The sequence below is a fragment of the Mytilus edulis genome, chromosome 11 (assembly GCF_963676685.1).
Source record: "Mytilus edulis chromosome 11, xbMytEdul2.2, whole genome shotgun sequence".
NCBI classification, from domain to species: Eukaryota; Metazoa; Mollusca; class Bivalvia; order Mytilida; family Mytilidae; genus Mytilus; species Mytilus edulis.
The window spans coordinates 74,791,851-74,809,715 of record NC_092354.1 but is presented as its reverse complement, the minus strand read 5'-3'; the positions used below and the strand labels follow the sequence as shown (position 1 = coordinate 74,809,715).

At 33.0% G+C, this 17,865-nt stretch overlaps 2 protein-coding genes across 4 annotated transcripts in view; both read left to right on the top strand.

Annotated features, from left to right (window-relative positions):
* Positions 1–795: 795 nt before the first annotated feature.
* Positions 796–3,350, top strand: LOC139494982 (uncharacterized). Its single transcript, XM_071283101.1, has 2 exons — positions 796–1,322; positions 2,863–3,350. Exons 1-2 carry the CDS (start codon positions 854–856, stop codon positions 3,252–3,254), a joined length of 861 nt encoding a protein of 286 aa, XP_071139202.1. The 5' UTR covers positions 796–853; the 3' UTR covers positions 3,255–3,350.
* A 5,395-nt stretch (positions 3,351–8,745) lies between these two features.
* LOC139496278 (neogenin-like) overlaps positions 8,746–17,865 on the top strand; it is a 229,785-nt gene continuing 220,665 nt past the window's right edge. Inside the window, exons 1-4 of one of the 3 annotated variants that reach the window (XM_071284776.1) lie at positions 8,746–8,915; positions 11,226–11,528; positions 11,932–12,275; positions 17,081–17,228. In XM_071284776.1, coding sequence (XP_071140877.1) covers positions 8,876–8,915; positions 11,226–11,528; positions 11,932–12,275; positions 17,081–17,228 — 835 coding nt within the window. In that variant the 5' untranslated portion in view covers positions 8,746–8,875. Of the gene's footprint in view, positions 8,916–11,225; positions 11,529–11,931; positions 12,276–15,570; positions 15,619–17,080; positions 17,229–17,865 lie in introns of those variants that run through there. The other 2 variants (XM_071284778.1, XM_071284779.1) reach the window with 2 other exon arrangements.

The following is a 17,865-nucleotide window of genomic DNA, read 5'->3' as shown; positions in this document are numbered from 1 at the left end:
AAACTGATAATGACATGATATAGATGTTAGTGGTTCTTAGGAGCAAAAACATTTTGACAAATAGATGATAATCCAAAGATACAATCAGTATACGATAACGTTTTATTTAAAATAAATTTTGTATTTTGGATAATTTATTAAAACTGTGTGCAAATAATATTTCACTCAATATAAACCTTGAAGAGATTTTACATCAACGAGACAGCTACCCAGCGACACCAAACAATTTCAAAACATATATTTAGGTCAAAACTGATACAGTCAAAATGGTATATTCATTGAATACGTCTAGCTCTAAATCGCTCCAAGTCTATATTAGAGTTGTGAATATGATAACAGATTTACCATTAATGCCATTAAAGGACAAAAAATGAAAAGTTCTGTATTTACTTTTTGATACCCTTGTCAGATGTTCATGTATGGGGTATGTACAGTCCTGACTATTAAAAACTCAGGATAAAAAACAATTAAAGGACACAAACTGTTATATATAGCAAACGGGTGATATGTTACTAAAGAATGTATTGCTTCTATTGGATGCTAAAGCGTTGACTAAAGAACATTTATGATGATTTAATATTTGTATGAAGCGCTCGGACAACGCTTTTACATGCTCCATAAAAACGATATGATTTGAACGGTTCATTTTGCCTGGTTGTATATTCGGTCCTAAATTGTCTATATTACTGATAGACATAAGATTTCTGATTTGTTTATTTTACGTCGGACTGCACATAAGATAGTCTATGTACTTCATAGCGATATAAGTATTCACATAGGTATATATACAAATACGCATTTTATTCTTATTTTACATTAAGTTCTGTATTCTAATATATTTGTAAATACGGATATGACAGAAATGATTTTATTCTTGATTTTGTGCTTTTCGTTTTCAAATTCATTTTTGTTGGATACAACAACGCCGTCAAAAGCCAGTTCCCATTACAATGATATAACAGATATGTTGGCCGAAGAAAGAAAATACCGCACTCAACTAGAGACATATTTAGGTGGTCAGCTGCAGCGAGAAATACAAGAGATGAAAAACGAAACTGAGAACTGGAAATCAAAGTCTGCAGATATCCAAATGGAAAATATAGAACTTCAGAAAAGAATAGCAAACCTGGAAAGGAAAACTGGCTCCAAAGATCGATTACGTTATCTTGAAACGGAGCTAAATAATTCTAGAAGTGAATCCGAAACGGACATACGGAAAATTAAGATGCGAATAGACAATGCGTTTCATAGTTTTGGTGTCGTACAAGCCAGTATGAAAGCAAATATATCTCAAATACAACAGGGTCTGAACCAAGAAGCTGGTAAGAGTTATTTAATACAATGTATATTGGTTAAAGGTCCTGTAAATCAACTATGTTTTACATTTGTCATTTTTTGGGCCTTTTATAGCTGACTATGCAGTATGGGTTTTTCTCATTGTTGTAGGCCGTACGGTGACCTATAGTTGCTAACTTCTATGTCATTTGGTCACTTGTGGAAAGTTGGCTTGTTGGCAATCATACCACATCTTCTTTTTTTTATATTTGAGGTTTTTGCTTATATTTTTTAATACTAATTTAAACAATGCAGGTTTATTTTTGTGCAAACGCATGCAGGAGATCTGGGGTACTTATACTTCAATGAGACAGCAATACGATAACATGAAAAAATCAAAAATACTTGACAATATAATATTTGTATAGTCCGAAGGCATACTGGATATTTTACGGAGGGGACAAACCTAGTGTTAGCTGCACATTAAAGATCAAAACTTGCAAATAAAGGATTGCAAAAAGAATAGAGAAAAACGGCATCAAATTAGTGAACAGAGAAACATGGCCTAAAACACCCATTCTAATGAAATTGACATAAAACAAAGAAAAATCACACATTTAAATCTGCCATACGTCGTCTGCGATTGCGCGTACGTTTACAAAGCATCAATTGTGAATTGATGCCATAAAAAAAAATTGTGACGTTATCCAATCAAGATGAAAGTCATACAAACGATGTTGCATTATAATGGAACTTTTATTTCTTAATAACTTATATATTGCTTGGCACATTATTTAGATTTCTGTCTATTGTTGACGACCTGTGAACGTGCTGGAATCACTGATACAATAATATAATTCATATACATCCAATCTTTTTTTTAACAAAATGATTCTAGAAAGAGTTAATACATGTATATATGATTTCTGATCTCCGAAAATCGTAATGAGAGTCAGGGTATACAGAAAAATGATTATAGTAGAGGGCACAAGGGTAAAAAAATTACATATATTGAAAAAAGTAATGAAAAATAATGAATAAGGAGTAATGGGGTGTTGAAATATAAAGAAAGAGAAAAATGAAAAAAAATGAATAAAGAATAAAGATTACTGTTGGAAATAAATATCGAAAAGAGAAGATTCGAAAAAAAAAAATTTAAAGAATATATAGTTTAAACATATTTTTTTTATGGTGGATTTGGAAACAAGTTATTGAAACGTATATTAATCCATTTCCACTTTGCAGATGCGAGTGCTGCCTCGTAGCGGCATTATCCTGCTCTTTTTCGAAATCCAAAAGAGTGTCTTTTACGTGCAAGAGATATAGCACTCTCTTAAAAAAGGTCAGGCCATTTATCGTCATCTTTGGAATGACTAGCATCGTTTCTCCAGACCATCCTCGCAAACGGTGTCAAGGGAGAGCCGACATTTAGTCCTTGAAATTTTCTCCCCGAAACGGGGATCGAACCAGGAACCTTTGTGTTAGTAGTCCGATGCGCTAACCACTACACCATGGCTATTAAAGAATATAGAAATGATATAACCCAATCCAACCCTCTTAAATCTGTTTCTCTTTTTTTACTTGTAGTTGCTGTACAGGCATGTGGTGGATTCAACCATAACAATAAAAGAATTATATTCCATGGGATAAAGAACTCGTATGGCATTCACAACTTGTCAGATTTGGTGAACAATACCGGGACATTTCACTGTGAGAAGCCAGGATATTATTTGGTAATAATCTCTCTATCTCTAACAGTCAACGAAGCACGATTTAGTATTGTAAAGAACAACTCCACGGTGTTATCAGAAGTCCAAATAGTACCAAAACATAATTATGTTCGTTATATGATCCACACGGGGACGACGTCAGCTCTGGTACGACTTAACGTAGGTGATACCATTGCTGTCCGACAGTCTGCAAATGTTAGAGATATTTATGGAGATTCAACGTGTTTGTCAATTGTTAAACTGAAGTGAATAGTAATTTTACATTCTAGAAAACTATTTTTTTTGTAGTTGAAAGTTGATTTGTTCTTATATTAATACACGTTAAAATTAAAATATATTTGCAGATTTTCTTTTTGTAAATCAGTGCTCGATGGTATCCTTTTCCGTTCATAATATTTTCTTAGTTAACAGACGTTTTTCACGTAAATTTTACTTCTGAATAAATTATATGTAGTATTTATACATACAATAGATTATAAAGATAGACGACTTCGCTAGACGAAATCTATTTGGAAGTTCAACAGCCGGTATTAGAGTGTAAGAAAACATTATTTATATATCAGCTTTTATGTACGTATCTGAGAGGATTCTTTGCTACGATATTTTCAAAAATTGTAGGACTTTTCACTTTTTTCAAGAAAATACCCTTTAGAAGTACAGCAATGGGTACCTTCAAATATATATGAGTCAGACCACTTTCGAGTTCATCCGTCACCGGAAAAAAACTCGTCAATTATACACGCCTTTATGACGTCATTTACCAGATCGAGGGGCTCGCCTGTATCCCTGCACTATTTACGTTCATCAAGCGTCTTAGTGATCGTCACTGTGAAGGATAAACTAGAAATAATGGTTGTTCTGTAGGTACTTATTGACAATTCCCTAATGACAGCAGTGCTGGTTGTCAATTTTGAGAATTCAATTTGCCGAATAATTCGTACAATATAGAATTATAGTTTTCCAACCACTCGCTCAACATTGGAATGGAAGTGACGACGCCCCTAAACGCACAAATGACGGTGATAAAGGCGCGTATAATTGACGAGTTTTTTCCGGTGACGGATGAACTCGAAAGTGGTCTATTACTACGAAATGACTTTTAATACCCCTCATATAAAACATTCACCCCTTACATATGAACTAAAATGGTCGAATAAAGAACATGAAAAAAAAATCCAATAAGAGTAAGTCCATAAAAAACTGACAAAATGAAATATTATTGACTTATATCAATCAACAGAACAAAGGGAAAAGAGTTGTCATGTTCCTCACCTGCCATGACACAGGCATTTTCCGTAGAAAGCTGGTTTTATAGCTCGCGAAACCTTCCACTTGTATGGCAGTTGTTTATAGATCCGTTATATTGACACAATAAGGAGAACAACCCAAATAGACATACTAAAATTTATGATAACCGAGAGGATTTTTCATTTTCTATTGTTAATCGTCCATTTTTAGATGGTGACGTTCCCTTGTCATCATGCATCTCATTGTGTTTATATATCTCAAATTGTACGATTCGCTCGTGTATGTAACAATGTATTAAATTTTAGCGAAAGAAATTTATGTAATACTGAAAAATTATAATACCAGGGTTATCGATATCACAAACCAGTCAACACATTTTCTAATTCTGATCATCGGTACAAGGACTATACATTCGTAAGTATATATATAAATCAACATGCAGCCATCTTAACGTTCAGGTATTTCGCCGCATCCAATCTTTCATGGGAATATTCTTTACAAAGCACAAAAATGTCGGCATTCACCTCAAAAGCTAAGATCTCAATACTGTTGTCAGGTCATTAAAGATGACATAAGTTTGCATAATATTGCTTCACTTATAGGATCTTTGCATCAGAAATAAACACGTGTATTCTAAAACCAGTTGTTGCCATGATACGGGTTATGTTCTTCTCATTTATTTTATGATGGTATATTACTAAACCCCTAACGGGAGGGATTGTACTTGATTTGCATATGATGAAGATATAATCTTTCAATCAGTTTAATTGATGTCTAGACTATGTCAGTAACTGCTATATAGTAGTCCTTTGTTAATTTATGTACATGTATCATAGTCATGTTGTTAAGTTTCTTTTGATACCTAATCTGACATCCGACTCGGACTTAAACTGAGTTTTACTGTGAGTATTGCCGTGTTTGTTTTTCTACATTGGCAAGAGGTATGGGGGAGAGTTTAAATATTAAAAAAATGTTAAACCCACATCACTTTACTAGACTAGTTCTTACTTTTATTTATGGGTCAGCTGAAGCACGCCTCCGAGTCCGGGATTTTCTCGCTGTATTGAAGACCCATTGGTGGCCTTTGACTGTTTTTCTGCTCTTTGGTCGGGTTGTTTAGTTGTCTCTTTGACACATTCCCAATTATCGATTTTCTACTAGGTTACAGTGATAATGATTGTGATCCAGCATGAAAAACTTACATCACAGACATATATCACAACTGAATAAAAAAATACAAACAAACATACAAAGACACACAAAAAATGCACCAGGAATATGCATTAATGTTTTTTACGGCACGATATCTGAATGCAACCCAGTGGCGGATCCAGAATTGTTCATAAGTCGGGGCCCACTGACTGCAAGCCTATGAGGTGTCCGCTACGGTCATGCTTCAGTGATTCTCTATATAATCAAACAAATTTTCTCCAGAAAAGCCCCTCTCTAAATTTGCCTCTGCAACCTTCATCTTTCATGTCTTAAAAAATCCAACTTAATATGGCTGCCAAATTGCGCGTAACGACATGAATATTTTTTGTGGTAAAACTTATAAAAAAATATCGTGTTCAAAGGGAGATAATCTGAACATGTATATTGGACTGGATTAGTCTAATGATTGATAAAAATAAATCATAACATAAATAAAAATGTCTTTAATGGAATACCTATCCATTTTTTTGCTTCGATTTACTATTTATAATAATTAGAATGCTGACATTGATCAAGTTTAAAAGTACGGTCTAATACTTTGTTTTTGTCCTAAATCGTGTAAACTATCAAAATAAATACTGCAAGTATGCATGCATGTAACATTCGGTATATGAGACAATATCTGAAAAAGTCTAGTTTTTGGCAATAAGAAAAAACCAAAAAAACATTCTTTAGACCCGGTATTTTAATAGCACAAATCGAAGAACACACATTGGGGATCTAGGAACTGTTGCCTGTAATTCAAATAATTGTTTAATAAGGAAACAATGGCAATTTAAAAAATGGTACCAAAAAATCCAGTTCTTTCCTGTTACCAGAGTGAATCAATTTTAAAAAGTTTCTAATGGGAATAAGGAATAAGTTTAAGACACTATTTGTGGTTTACTAGCCTATATCCTGCAATAGTCAGTTATCAAATGCCAATTATTGATTTTAGCATTTGCAATACAAAAGGTTTAGAAATATACTTAAATATAGTCAGATATGTCGGTAACATGAAAGAATCTTGAGTAACAGGACAGAGTTGGTAACAGAAAGGATTTTTCTGCTTTATTTTAAAGTTTAAGAAAAATAGATCATTTTAGATTGGTCACAATTGGTAGATAACAGCAAACAATGTCATTTATCCTTTGAAACTGTATTTGCAAGATGAAAAATCTGCCTAGGTAATGAAAAATTCTAAAATAAATTCCTTTCTGTTACTATCTGCTATACTAGAATTGCACAATGTTCTCTGCTGTTATCAAAAGCAAAAAACCTATTTTTTTATTCAATATACTGTATATTATTTTGAAATTTATTTGATATGGTGGTGATAACTTATATTAAATGAAATGGTTGGCATATAGTAGATTAACTGTTCGATTCTTCATTGAAATTGTCTTGAACATCCTTCCTGTTACTGATGATGGTTATGCTGTTACTTTTGATCAGGTAACATGACAGAACGTAACAGAAAGGAATTACGCGATAGTTTTTGTCCTTTTTGTAAGTGTATTTCCTGTGACATATAACTTTTAAAAAGATGATATAAAAACACACTTAATGTTGTGGTGCACACTTAAAAATGTTCTCAGAAAGTGTAAAAAAAAGGCTATAACAGGATAGAACACCAATTAGTATTTTTCTATAAATTCTTACCTTGGATGGGCTTGAATTTTCATACCTGGTCGCCTTTCCAACTATTTCTTTGTACTAATACATTCAGGGAATGATGCTCTTCACAATACATAATGGGAAAATAACTCTTGGTCTTGTAAACGTTTCCACAGGTAAAAAAAACCCAGTGGTAACATGAGGGAAATCACCCCTGGGGACAAATTGTTTTTCTCTTAAAATTTGCAAAATTTTATTTGTCAGCAACCATTTGATTTTCTGGGGGGGGGGGGTTTGGAAAAAAAAGTTTGTTTCCAGTTTTTGGAGAAAAAAATAATTTGTTTTTGATTCTGAGAAAAATTGTTTGTTTCACCCTCAGCTGCCACTATATGTAATGCTAAAATTGAAAGAAAAAAATTGTTTCGACTTGTTGCGAAAAAAATAGATTGTAAAAAAAAATATGTCCAGAAAAAAAAACCAAAGCCCCACCCCCCCCCCCCCCCCTCCACCCAGAAAATCAAATGGTTGCTGTCTTACATGCTATAGTTATAATATAAAAAGACAAATTAGGGGCAAGTTTATTAAATAAGATATCATATATGTGAGAATCGGACGCCTGTTTAATTAATTTGGATATTATTTGAATGATTTAGTTTTCAAAAAAACACAGGGGACAACATGATTTTAGGGAAGGGGGAGGGGGGGGGGGTTGAACATTTAAATTACAATATTTTATTGGAAGAAATATAAGAATGAGTGTTTAATTGACAGGAGTTGGTGCATTATATAATTTAGTTTATACTGAAACTTAAAATTTTCAAAAAAGATGGTTGAATAAAAAAATAATTGCTGGTGAAGTGAGGGACATGGAAATTAGACTTTTTCAGATATTGTCTCATATATCAGGGCACGTACATTTTGTACTTTCACGTTTATGACATAATATGACACAGCATTCAAACTTTTCATATATAATTTAAGTAGAAAAGACCGCATACAAAAATTGAAGTATGGTTTACGTTCAAGGAGTGCACATCTATATATATGACTGGTTTGATATATAAACATGATCAACATTTAATGAATCTAATCAAACATAAATGTACGGTGATAAACATATATATTGTGGTAAAATTTTATGCAAGTGAATTCTCTCAGCATGCATTTATTTTGGTAATCACAGGTCCTCTATTAGTTAGCAATACGTATATTGTATGATTTTGGTTGTTTGGTTTCTGTCTCTTTTGATTCTATTACAGAATAGTAACGAAAATATCCATTTTGTATTAAAATAACTTTGAGGATCAAGGTCACAAGGTTATACCCGTTTATATCATACCATAGATGTAATGGATATAACACATCAAGCGTGCATTAGATAAGACAAACATTCCGAGAACATAACCAAAATTAGTGACAAATGAACACTTCAAGCCTTTGGCATTAATCAACATGCACGTACAATTAATTCTCTTGTTCGATGTCACACTTTGACCTTTTAAAATCTTTCTTAATTTAAATTTTAATTATTTATTAGTTAATATCTAAGAACATCAAACAAAGTACAAAGTTAATCGATTCTTTGTGGGATTACTACTTTAACAGAAACAAATTAATCCTCTGTGACGCAATCCATCTTTAACAAATCACTTATCCAATAAAGTAGATCTTGAGATGATATTTCCTGTCGGTGGCCTCTTAAATCGTGAAGTATTTTGAGGTCAAAGTTTCAGATTCTGACAGATAAGATGAAAAATAACAAGAAAACGTCCAAAATGGTGGATTTTTTTTCAAAATAATACAATTGAAGTAAAATGGATGTGAAGTTCTTTCTGGTGATCTTTGACCTTATTGGTAAGTGGTGTTGATTGCTTTAATAGATATAAATGTCTTCCTCTCATTCTATCTTTTGATGTGCGTTTTAAACAGCTGCTGTTGATTTGTACCGATTAGCCTGTGTACACACGCGCACGTGTTAATTTCAAATTATTAGAAATTTATTGAAATAATTTGTGTGATTTATATTGCCAGAATGTTTAATTTAATATATGTTTATTGAATAAATGCACATGTACACCCCAAATGTGTTGAAGGCATACATAAACCAACAAAATAATTTTATAATACATCATAACAACAATAAAAGAACCAAACATTATATATACCTATGTATCTATCATTGTTGAGTCCACCCTCGACAGTGACCATTACTTTTTAAGAAATGGAGCAGCATACTGTATATATAATTGACGGACACGAAAGACAAAAAACCAATTTATTATCAAAATCATCAATATTATCTATGAGGCCCCTCATGGGGGGGGGGGGGGGGTCCTAGTAATCACATAATCACCATTTTTTTGCCAATATAATCACATAATCATTAAATATTTGCTTATCTTTAGTAATCAAATAATCATAAACTAAAAATACAGTCCTAGGTAATCAAATAATCATGAAATATTTGGCTTAATAATCAAATAATCATTAAAAAAACGGCCAAGTAATCACATAATCAAAAACCCCATGAGGGCCCTCATCTATATCGGAATAGATATTTTTAACTTTCTGTAAACATTCAAATCTCAAATCATTTTTTGTACATGTAAATAAAAAATGTTCTTCTTCGTCTATTTTATTTAGACAACGATGTTGACATACACGTTCTTCTCTTTTTATATTTTTGTATCTGCCCCTTTCAATTTCCAAAATCTGGTCACTTACCCTTAATTTAGTATATTTTTTTTTGTAGAGCTTAGGAAAATTAAGATTCAGACAAATAATATGTAACTCTTTTCAAAAGTTTATGTCTCATAGACAATGATAGATAGCTATAATTATTTAAGACTGAAACACAATCTTATATCTATATTAATCATGTGCATGTTAATCGCTTATCTATCGATGCTGTTATATTCCATAAAATAGATTTAGTTCCAAATGACATGAAATGGACTATATCGTTCCGTACATTGGTTGCAATGAAAAAAGTCAAGTTCTACGTTAAAATAAACTCCTCTGTTGTCTCCGATAGTGACACTGGCCTATACTAGTACTAGTTATTGTTGATAACATTGAAAGTTTATAGAATATGTTTAAAAAAGGGATTTAGTAATGTGAATTTATATGTTCTCCTTTTGTCATATTTTTTTTTATCAGCTTTAGAGAAATACCTAATGTAATAGAACAAATTGGAATGAAAAATGACCATTAACTCATTTTATTTCATAGGTTTATTTATCACGTTGAAATATAAAAAAGAAGATGTGATATGATTGCCAATGAGAAAAATCTCTACAAGAGACCAAACAGCACAGAAATTAACAACTATAGGTCACCGAACGGCCTTCAATAATGAACAAAGCCAAAACCGCATAGTCAGCTATAAGACGTACAGCATAATCAGCTATAAATGTCTTCTCCAATACATTTCGTTTGTATTTATTCCAGTTTGCTTGCTATGAAAATTTCGATGTTAAGGTGGTACGTAACAGGGAGAAAACTCTGTAAAATCAGCAAAACGTTTTATTTACGTTGTGTTCTTAAAGGAATATTAAGCTTCTCAATGATCAAAACTAGTGTTTGTCAAACTGATATATAACCAGTGTATTTTTCTGATAAAATGGTTGGTTCAATTTTTTTGAAATTTTTATATATTTTTGTCAAAGGGTCAAAGTAAATACTTTGTCAAAATTTAATGAAAATTAAACGAGCTAAATTACTTTTAGAGAAGGTGTTGGGTACCACCTTAAACACAGAAAAGCTGTCATCAGGTAACTAGATTGTCGTTTTTAATTGATGTAAAAAGGTAAATCTTATTCAGAACAAGTATAAATGTCATACTGTCTTCACTGACCAATTCATTTTTATTCTTTATTTTTGAAGCTTGCTTGCTCTTTCAAATCCGATGTTTAGCACCGCCTGCGGGCTTGCGTGCTTACGCCACCTCTCCTATTGAATGTATTTGTATTTTCTTTTTCAGTTTGCCTGCTCTCTCAAGTCCGATGTTTAGCACCGCCTGCGGGCTTGCGCCACCTCACCTATTGAATGCATTTGTATTTTTTCTTTCCAGTTTGCTGGCTCTTTCAAGTCCGATGTTTAGCACCGCCTGCGGGCTTACGCCACCTCCCCTATTGAATGTATTTGTATTTTTTTCTTTTCCAGTTTGTTTGCTCTCTCAAGTCCGATGTTTAGCACCGCCTGCTGGCTTGCGTGCTTACGCCACCTCCCCTAATGTATTCCGTGTGAAATGGATAGATAAATACAGAAATTCAAAACGGAGCACACAATTTACCCTTAGGTATCGAAACATTCCTGGAGATGATCAATATAAATATTTAAATACGACGAAAGGGGAGGTCAAAAGATTAAATGTGATAACATCAAATGGATCATACGAGTTTTCTGTGAAAGCGGTCAGAGGGAGGAAGGAAAGCGAGTGGTCAGATCCTGTCCAGAATTCGCTTGGTAAGTTGACATGGTTGAGTAGGGTTTTCTTATCGCTAAAATAAAAACGGACAATACTGAAGTGTACAGCTACAGTTATGGTGAATTGGGTCAAGAAAGTTAATCTTTTTTTTAATTATTTTTTTTTAATATTTTCGAATTATAAATTGTACAAAAAATGTCAACCCTAGTACTAGAGATTGACGTGGGGGACATGTGCATTTGGTTTTTTTGAATTTTAAATTGGCACATACGAATTTAGGTTGCATTAATCATGTTAATTGTATGATAACAAATGTCTTTTCTGACTGATATCGCAATAATTGCCATTTCGTTTTAGAACTTGTAGAGTTTTAAGATCTTTTAACATGCTAAAATACAATGATCTTATCTGCACTGACGGATGCATTTTATATCTTTGTAGATTCTGAAGTATCAGTCGGACCTCCGAGAGGATTGAAAATTAAAGACAGTACACCAACATCAATCAAAATAAAATGGAGGCGTCCAAAAACGAAACGAAATTTAATAACAAGCTATCGAGTCACGTGGAAAATGCTGGGTAACAAAATTTCTAATGTGAAGCAGACGAAGTTACGATCCCTTTTAATCAGTAAACTGAGACCATCGTCGACTTATATAATCAAGGTACAAGCTGTAGACGAAGCAGAAGAATTGTCAGAACCTACCAAGATTTCTTTTAGAACAAAACGAAAAGTAATCTTACGTGCACCAACCAATTTTACAGTTGAAGTTTACGGTACCACGGTAAGTAGGGCTAGAGAAAAGAAAAGGACAAAAGGGGGGGGGCATGTTTACTCTTATATTTTCTGCATGTGCAGTCCTTAGTCAGTAGTTATCGTTTGTTGCTGTTTATCAGACTTGTTTTTTCGTTTATTGTTTTGTATTGTTCATAACCTTGGTTTCCTCGTTGGAATGGATTTATATTTGTCATTTCGGGGCCGTTTATATCATTTTATGCGGTTAGGCGTTGTCATCGTTGAAAGCCATACGGTGATATAGTTGTTATCTTCTACATGATTTGCACTCTGGTGGAGAGTTGAATCATTGGCAACTACAACCATAGAGGCATACTTATCTTTCTTTATACACTACTTAATCTGTGAAATGATCAATTTCGACGGCTATGATTGTTGATAGATTTTTTGTTACTTTAAACATATTTCTTTATAATGGATTGGGAAACAAGTTATTGCAACTTATATTAATCCCTTTTAACTTTGCGGTGCGAGTGCTGCCTTGTAACGTCATTAGCCTGTTCTTTTTCGGAATATACAAAGGTGTCTTTTACGTGCAAGAGATAAGTCTCTCTCTTAACATGGGTTAGCCATTTATCGTCCCCTTCCGACGGACTATCATCTTTTTCAATTCCATTCTCGCAAATGGTGTCAAGGGAGAGCCGAAAATTCAGTCCTTGAAATTTTCACTCCGGATCGGTAATCCAACTAGTAACCTTTGTGTTAGTACTCCAATGCGCTGACCACTCTTACAAACTAGTCTCTCTTTAGATTGATTGTTGCATGCTTAAAGTCCTTATTTCATGCACATTCAGGAGGGGAAAAAACAAGATTATTGGTAGCTTCCGTAAGAAAAAGGAAAATTTGAAAAACGTTTTTTCGTGCAACAGACCAACTATTAACCTTGTCCTGAATTTGCATGAACTAGTTTTTTACCGGCTGACATTTACAAAATACAAATACAAATACAAAAATAAACAAACAAACAAAAACAAAAAACAAAAACAACATAATTATTTTCTCAATGATAAGATACATATTTTATATTTACATTGCGTGGAGGTGTTATTCATACAATATTATTAATTCAAGCTATTACAATAAGCTTTAGTACTATAAAAGCTCTCAACAACATTATGTTTGCTTTAAATGAATGTTCAAACCATCATACACATCGCTTATTCCAGCTACACATACAGTACTAATGTCCGTATCATTACTTTTCAAAATGAAACCGTAAACTTATATGACCTCGGGGATAATATACTAAATTAATTTGTCGGTCCCGATAGAAAGAAAGAAAATTGTACTCAATTGAGGTTGTCCCAATGTGGACGGAAAAAGAATACCAGAAGAAGAAGAAGATAAGATCAGATAACAATACACTATTATCAGCTTATTATGTCAAATTACATGTATGTCGTATTGCAGCAGCATTTCATAATTTCCTTTAGAAATTATGTGAGCCAAAATTTGTTCCTGTGAAAAAAGTTCCAATGGAACTAATTTCACAGGAAATATGTTCTGGGAGAACTTTTTTCACAGACAATTTCTATATAATTTGTTCCATCTCTATGAAATAAGTTCCACACTTTACTTGGTGAAATAAGTTCTGGGTTGGTGAAATTTGTTCCTTACCTAGTGAAATAAGTTCCATGTTTGTGAGATTTGTTCCTTACCTGGTGGAATAAGTTCTGGATTTGTGAAATTGGTTCCTCACCTGGTGAAATAAGTTCCTTGTCTGTGAAATATGTTCCACTGGTTAAAAAAGTTTTCTTATATACTGAGCACTTGTCATCAGTGAGTTTAAAGTCATTATAAAAAACATGTATTATATTGCATAATGTAATAAATAAAAAGTGTAAACATCCAATTGGATCATGTGGAGTAAAGAAAAAGTTTAATTTAATAACATGCTCAAGTAATAATACTAAAAATGGCGCTTATGAGCCAGGAAAGAGTAGAATAAGAAATAATAATAAAAGTCATTCCGAAAAAAAGTATTATAGTTGAAGATGAATATTTGTACTTTTTTGAAAAGGACAAAGTGGCTGATCAATTATATTAAAAGACATAAAGAAACAAAATACACGCTCTTTAAAAACTGTGCAATGACCATAGCTAAGTACATGTATGATTAGAACACCAATGCCAGATCATCAGGAAACAAGGAGGTTGAATACCACATAAACGATCAAACATAGATACATTATCATCGCTTTTATTTCTTATCTTTATCCTAAAGTCATTCCTTCAATTGCAAATGTACCCCATGCAAGCACAGAACTTATTTTCTGTGAAATAGGTTCGAGCAGAACATTTTCATTGATTTCTATAAAATACCTTCGTTTAAAACTAATATCACAAGAACTTATTTCACTTTTTTTTTAAATTTTAATATTGGAACAAAATTTATGGTGCTGTGATTTTTGTTCCGGAACTTATTTCACACTTAGTTAAAAAATTAGTTCCAGAACAAATTTTATAGTGCTGGAACATATTTTCTGTGACATAAGTTCCGGTGGAACATATTTCCTATGAAATTTGTTCCGGTGGAACAAATGTCACACCGGAACAAATTTTTTGTTACAAATACACCCAGAAGCTGAACGAGACAATGCCTCTGATTCAAATTTAAAAATTGCACCTGCAATGTCTCAAAAAGATTTTTCACAGTACATAGTGTGCAAATTATATAAAAGTATATAAAAGTCAATTAGCTCTAACTTAAATTATGACGAATTTCATGTTATGGGGTCTATAATTCAGATAAATCTTTGACTGAAGTGAAACTTGGACTAACTTTAGTAGATCTTAGTATATAGTCCCAGAGTAAAAGAAATCTTAATCTTATAAATCATTACCTCCGATCAAGGACGTATATTAGAGAGGCCCCTCATGGGGGGTCCTAGTAATCACATAATCACCATTTTTTTGCCAATATAATCACATAATCATTAAATATTTGCTTATCTTTAGTAATCAAATAATCATAAACTAAAAATACAGTCCTAGGTAATCAAATAATCATGAAATATTTGGCTTAATAATCAAATAATCATTAAAAAAACGGCCAAGTAATCACATAATCAAAAACCCCATGAGGGCCCTCATTAGAGAGTTATACGTCCTTGCTCCGATTGTTTAACATGATTTCAAGCACCTACATTTTTGTACATACTAAAAATTAAAAAATAAATAAATGTGGAAGGTGTATAAACATGATAAAATAAAGTTATACTGTCCATAATCTATACTTTTTCTCGGACCACACTCAGTCGTTTCTCTCCCCTATTCCTGTGGTGCCCTCCTTTGGTTTGTCCTCTATGATCCTCTATGCTCATGAATATCAAGTTACTCTTTTACTCATCATTGTTCTCTTTATTTGTTGAAGATATATAGATATAGGAAGATGTGGTGTGAGTGTGAGCCAAAATTTGTTCCTGTGAAAAAAGTTCCAGTGGAACTAATATGTTCTGGGAGAACTTTTTTCATAGATAATTTCAATAAAATTGTTCCATCTCTATGAACAAAGTTCCACACTTTACCTGGTGAAATAAGTACCGGGTTGGTGAAATTTGTTCCTTAGGGAGCTACCATTTGATTTTTATGGGGGGGGGGGGCTAGGATGAAATTTGAAAAAAATAGGCAGGACAGGAGTTTTGAGTAAAAAAAAAGGCAGGATGAGACACTTTGCAAAAAAAAAGGCAGGATGACAATTTAGGTAAAAAAAGTCAGAATAAACTAATAAAAAAAAGGCAGGACCGAATAGAGTGAAAAATAAAAAGGCAGGACAGAGATTACAAAAAAAAAAAAATGCAGGACAAAATTTTTCATCCTAGCCCCCCCATAAGAATCAAATGGTAGCTCCCTTACCTAGTGAAATAGGTTCCAGGTTTATGAGATTTGTTCATTTCCTGCATGGTGAAATAAGTTCCAAATAACAATTTTAAAAAAGTTAACCATTATAGGTCAATGTACGGCCTTCAACATGGAGCCTTGGCTCACACCAAACAAAAAGCTATAAAGGCCCCAAAATTACTAGTGTAAAACCATGATTCAAACGGGAAAACCACCTATCTAATCTATATAAAAAAACAAGAAACGAGAAACACATATAAATTACATAAACAAACGACAACTACCTGACTTAGGACAGGTGCGAACATTTGCAGCGGGATTAAACCTTTTAAAAACTAAGGATTTTTTACTTTATTAAATTGTGACTTGGATCACAGGAGTTTGAAATCCTATCAATAAGGGGGTAAAAATATACCAAAGTCGATTTACCAAAGAAGCTCTACTGTGAAAGTCGACTTTGGTATATTTTTACCCACTTATTGATAGGATTTCAAACTCCTGTTTTGGATGGAGAGTTGTCTTATGAGAGTAGTAATGCCCTTTAACGTCAGGGGTCAAACTATCCTATGTTGCTACTGTTAGCGTCAAATTGGTTAAAATTTTACCGTGATTCATCAAAATATCCTTATCATGATTTATCAGTTCTCAAATAATTGTTCTTTGTGTCATTTTTATAATTAATGTGATTCGTCAAAATCACTCGATGTTTTTATCATCTAAAGAAAGTGTTCATTTCATTGTCATACACCAAAAATAACGGTTAACATCATTTGGCAAGAATTTTGACCGTTCATCATGGAGGTACCTCCATTACAACCCTCTCTCATTGGCACTCATATCACATCTTCTTATATCTATTAACAGTATAGGTCACATGAACAATATGTGCGAAGCAATGTCTCAGTTCATCAAAAAAGATAAACTAACATTTACAAATTTTTCCACATTTTTCAGAAACTGGTTGTGAAATGGGGCTTACCAAGAGGAGATGATTTCAAAAAGATAACAGGGTACCAGATCCAGTACAGACAGAAAGGGGTACAGAAAGGGACACTGTGTACAGTGGTCACTACTAAAAAGAAGCAAAAATATATTATAACAGGTAGACACTCATCTTTTCTGGGGGCATGACAATATTTTTTATATGACAAACACATTTTTTTACTCACAATAAACATGATAAAACAATTTTTCATTAACCGTTGATCATGTTGATATGGTACAAGACATTTGGGGGAAAGAAATATTTTTTTAAATTCAATCTTGTTATGGTCATTTTTATTTCTCCTCTAACATGTCTAATACCCCCTAGAGTTATCATAACAGGTACATGAGGTTATAAAGCACTGAACACTCATCACTTCTTATATAGGGGGCATGGTTCTATTCTCAGGACAATAGATATATCATGTATAAGAAGATGGGGTATGAGTGCCAATGAGACAACTCTCCATTCAAATCACAATTTGTAAAAGTCAACCAATATAGGTCAAAGTACAGCCTTCAACACAGAGTCTCTGCTCACACCAAGCAGCAAGCTATAAAGGGCCCTACAAAAGACTAGCTAGACTAAGTTTAAAACCATTCAAACAAGAAAACAAACGGTATTATCTATATAAAAAACAAGAAATGAGGAACACTTATGAACCACACAACATTCGACAACAGCTGACCATTTGTAGCCCTTTCAAAAAAAAATCTTAAGTGTAAAATTTATCGTAAGTCTAAAATATTCTTTA